The following is a 4,803-nucleotide window of genomic DNA, read 5'->3' on the forward strand; positions in this document are numbered from 1 at the left end:
TGGTATGATTATCGAATGGAGTTATTCTCTTTCTTGATTTCCGATGGCCTGATGGGTGGATTGCATTGCGTTATATGTTCGATAAATTTGTTCAAAGAAAGATGAGTTTTGAAAAATGGGAAGATATTATTGGTTTTTATACATATTTTTGCTCAATTGAAGACTTAAACATTTTTCTCTAGACCCCCTTGGACTGTTATATAAATAACTCAAATATAAGTATGACATTAACTGATGTAGAGCTAGAAAGATTTCATTCATGTGAGGATAAGCACACTAATACTGTTAGATCTAAAGCACACATATAAGTATGACATTCATGTGAAACTAGTTACTATGACTGAGGTTTCTATTGCATGATTAATTTATTCTTAGCGTGATAGGAAAAACTGAATATAGAAAGACTCCCTCTTGTTTCATGTTTTGTAGTGGTTACATGAATTATAGCAAATCTATAGGTAGCAAATCTTTGATAACATCTTCAGTTTCTCATTTGTTCAAGATATATATAATGGGAAAACTGGTTACAAAACTAAAGTGACATTGTTCAAGATATATATATGGAAACTCATTATTGATAATTGCGTTGTAGGATGAATTTTGCTTCGGAAACTCAAAATGGGGAAGAGTACTCTCAAGATGGTGAGAGGGCAAAAAAGGCTAGGTGTGACTATGTAGTATGGTCAGAGCAAGAGAATAGAGAGCTACTAAGGCTTTTAGTGGAGGAGGTGAAGAATGGCAACAAGATGGATAATGACAACTTCAAGAAATATACCATCACACAAAATGTGTTGCCATTCATGAATGCTAAATTTGGAAGAACTTTTAAATTTGATCATGTCAAGAATAAAATCAAAAGCTGGAAGAGAAAGATTGAACCAATTGAATTACTATTGAGGAACAATTCCGGGTTTGGTTAGGACCCAATATCTCAAAGAATTACTTGCTCTGTTGAGGTGTGGGAAAATTACAAACAGGTTAGATTTTGCATTACCCAAAGTTTCTTACTACATAATATATTGTTATGTTTCCTAATTACAAAAATTAATTTGTTATCTTTGTTTTTTGATAGGCTCGTCCTAATACACCAATGCTTAAAGATAAGTTGTTTGAAAAATTTGAGGATATGCAGATGGTTGTGGGTAGCCACTCAGCTAGTGGGAGAGCAGCTGGAGGCTTAGGTTGTGAGGGTGTAGAGAGTGCACCATTACATAATGCATTAGGTGAGGGTATATTGGATGATGACATTGGACTTGATGCTATGGGTGAAGCAGAACCTACCCAACCACCAGTAGATCCTCCACCACCTCCCCCTTATAGCACGCCAGGTCCTACCACTCCCGTGGCTGAATCTGTTCCATCAACCTCTAGCACTAGCAGAAATGTTCGTAGAGCACCTCCCCGCACCACCACCTCTGCATTGTCTCAACCCGCCGTGCAAGAAATGGCGAGTGGAATTACAATTATAAGTAAGGCTTTACAAGAGTTAGTCACAGAGGTGAGGTTGTTGCGAAGCCGCAACCAACCGTGGGTCGAGGGAGTGGCTTCAATTCCAGAATTTACCGATGGAGAACGATTGACTGTCCTTAGTCAAAATATTTCTCAAGACGTGAAGGATATGTTTGTGAAGATGAATGATGATCAAAGGAGAAGGTTTATGATTTGGCGTCTGACTGGAGTATTTCCAAATGACGATAATTATGCTTATTAATGACTATTATGTTATAAGCTTTTGGGAACATAGATGTTGTTAGTTCTATGCTTTTGGGAACATAGATGTTAAGCACATACATGTTGTTACTTGTATGCTTTTGGACTTACATGCTTTTTGACTTACATGCTTTTGGACTTGTATGCTTTTGGACTTTTATTAATGACTATTATCTTGGTATGTTTTTGTTATTATACAGGTGAGGTTGTTCTATCTAATATATTGTATTAAAAATTTTACTATTATTTGATCTCGTTTCCTAATACAGGATGGAAGATAATCAGAATGTCTCTATTTTGCTATTTGATGAGGATACTGCTGATAATCTCCTCATTCGCATTATCAACATGGCTGCACAAATAGGAGGTCTAGTCACGAGTATCTCGCACCTCATATCACAAGAGGAGATAAATCTACCCATTTCCCAACTCAGACATCGCATTTCGGACCTTGGCCTTCAATATTTAAAATTTAAGATGGATAGCAACCCACGTGATTTTCGTCGAGTATACCGTATGTATCCGGATTGCTTCATGAAATTGTGTATGGTCTTGCAAGAACGTGGGCATTTACAAGATACACGGTATATCAGCGTTGAGGAGATGGTTGATATTTTCCTACTCACCGTTACTCAAAATCAACGATATTGCATCACCACTGAAAGGTTTGATCGATCCCGATTTGCCGTCAGTGTTTGTTTCAATAAGGCACTACAGGCCCTTGTGTCATTAGCCCCTTGTATGATGGCTCCTCCTCCTACTGATCCACCAGAAAAGGTCACATCTGAATCTCGTTTTTGGCCTTACTTCAAGGTATTGAAATTTAAATACACTATATAAGTCTTCATTCATTGTTATTATTATAATTTTAAAGTCACATTTCATATATGTTAATGGGAATATATAGGACTGTATTGGTGCTATTGACGGGACCCACATTCCATGTATGGTATATGGCGAGGACCAAACTCTATACCGTAATAGACATGGCTATCTTTCTCAAAATATCCTTGCAGCATGCACATTTGATCTTAGGTTTATTTATGTCTTAGTGGGATGGGAGGGATCTGCCAATGACTCATGGGTCCTGAAGTATGCAATAAGTAGAAGTGCATGTAGTCTTCCACTTCCAAATGGTAAATATTTTTTTATCAATTTGTTAGATTTTATATTTATTGATTATAATTCTAAAGAAATGTTAATGCAGGTAAATTTTATCTAGTTGATTGTGGTTATCCAAATAGGCTACAATTCTTGGCTCCCTATCGGGGTACGAGGTACCACCTTAAAGAGTTTGGCCCAGCTAACAACCGTCAGCGACCACGCAATGCTCATGAGTTATTCAACCATCGACATTCATCACTTAGAAATTGTATTGAACGTATTTTTGGCATTTTTAAGTCTAGGTTTACAATTTTTAAGTCTCAACCTCCAGGTTTTCCATATGAGACTAAAAAAAGTATGATCTGGGCATGTATCGGTCTGCATAATTTTCTAAAGATGGAGAACTCCAACGATGTCTTTGAAGTTTCTGATCTTCCTCCAGAGGCACCACGCAATGTTGCTCCGATTGATGGTGATTCTGATGAGGACGATGACCTACAAACTCAACAAGCACAACAGACAGCTGCATCACGTTGGAGAGAACAAATGGCAAATACAATGTGGGAGGATGGGACAAACGTAGCCCAAGAAGTCTAGAGCAAAGTTATATGCCGGTATATTATATTTGTAATAATTAAGATTTAAGTTACCGACTGAGACTTTATTTGTAATAATTGAGACTTTATCATCATCATCATTGTAATTAGATGTACGAATGATTAAATAATTATTGTAATTAAAAAATTTGTTAATCTAGCATAATAGTTAAAATAAACATCAAAATATTTTAAGATTGATTAATATTAATATTATTATATTATTTTTAATATTTTATATTAAAATAATATTAAAAATAATATTATTTTATATTATAACTATTATTTATTTAATCATTTGATGTTATATCAAATTAAACTTGAATTTAATTGAGCTATAAATATAATATTATTAAAAAATGTCATACTAAAATTGTCCCACTCAAATTGTCTCATTACCCCATTTTACCCTACTTTATCCCACACAATTATCTCATTGGGTAAAATTACCCCATTGGAACAATTTTCCCCAAATTACACCAAACTACACCAACGAATAACCCCCCCTAGCCCAGCAACCTCGACTTTTGTCCTGCTCTATTCACCACTCTAATCCATGTGCAAGAAACAATATTTTAGATGGCACGTGTCTCTCTCTTTTACTTTCTAGGTAGTAATTGTCCCTTTGCATAAAATAAATTTCTTGTGTATACTTAAGTAGATTAAAGGCTGTCTTCCAATTTTTTATTTTATTAATTTTGTTTTGAGCTAGATTTGTACTAGCACCACATCTAAAAGATAGTCTTGATATGTAACATGAACATCAAAGCAGAATAAAAATGATAAAAAAGTTGGTAGATCACTTAATTTTATTCTACATTTACTCCCATATTACATACAATTAATCTAATAATTCTTACTTTAATATATTCAAAACAAATTGTGATATTATTCATCAATAACTTCCTGCTATCTAACACTAAGATCAGGATATTAATTCACCTGTTTTGTATCAAACTAACAATATAGATCGATTTGTTAAATGATCAAAAATTGTTTGGCTGGTTTTGTTATGCCTATTTGAGAAAATACTCAACACACTTGATTCATTCTATTAATGACACATTAAAGAAGTATTAACTCTTAACATGGAATCAGTGCACAAATATCAAAATATATATTGAGTCATCCTCCTTATGCGCAGCTAATTAATGAAAAATACCGAAAACTTTCTCACAGAGGAGACACGTATCCCGGCCGGCCTAATATGATAAAAAAAAAACTCGCGAAACACTAATCTAAGGAAATAGAGGCGACGCTCTCTTAAGGCAAAGTGGCAGCACAAGCCAAACCCACATTACTCGCCCCACATGCAGCAATCCCCCACCTCCATTTCTTTATTAATTAGACCCCTCCCCTCTTTCCTCCCTCTATTTAAGCTGTCACTCCTCTT

The 4,803-nt window shown here is 35.1% G+C and overlaps 1 protein-coding gene across 1 annotated transcript; it reads left to right on the top strand.

Annotated features, from left to right (window-relative positions):
* LOC109821589 (uncharacterized protein At2g29880-like) lies at positions 594 to 1,711 on the top strand. Its single transcript, XM_020387765.1, has 3 exons — positions 594 to 839; positions 921 to 977; positions 1,073 to 1,711. Exons 1-3 carry the CDS (start codon positions 594 to 596, stop codon positions 1,709 to 1,711), a joined length of 942 nt encoding a protein of 313 aa, XP_020243354.1.

The sequence above is a fragment of the Asparagus officinalis genome, chromosome 8 (assembly GCF_001876935.1).
Source record: "Asparagus officinalis chromosome 8, Aspof.V1, whole genome shotgun sequence".
Classification (NCBI taxonomy): domain Eukaryota; kingdom Viridiplantae; phylum Streptophyta; class Magnoliopsida; order Asparagales; family Asparagaceae; genus Asparagus; species Asparagus officinalis.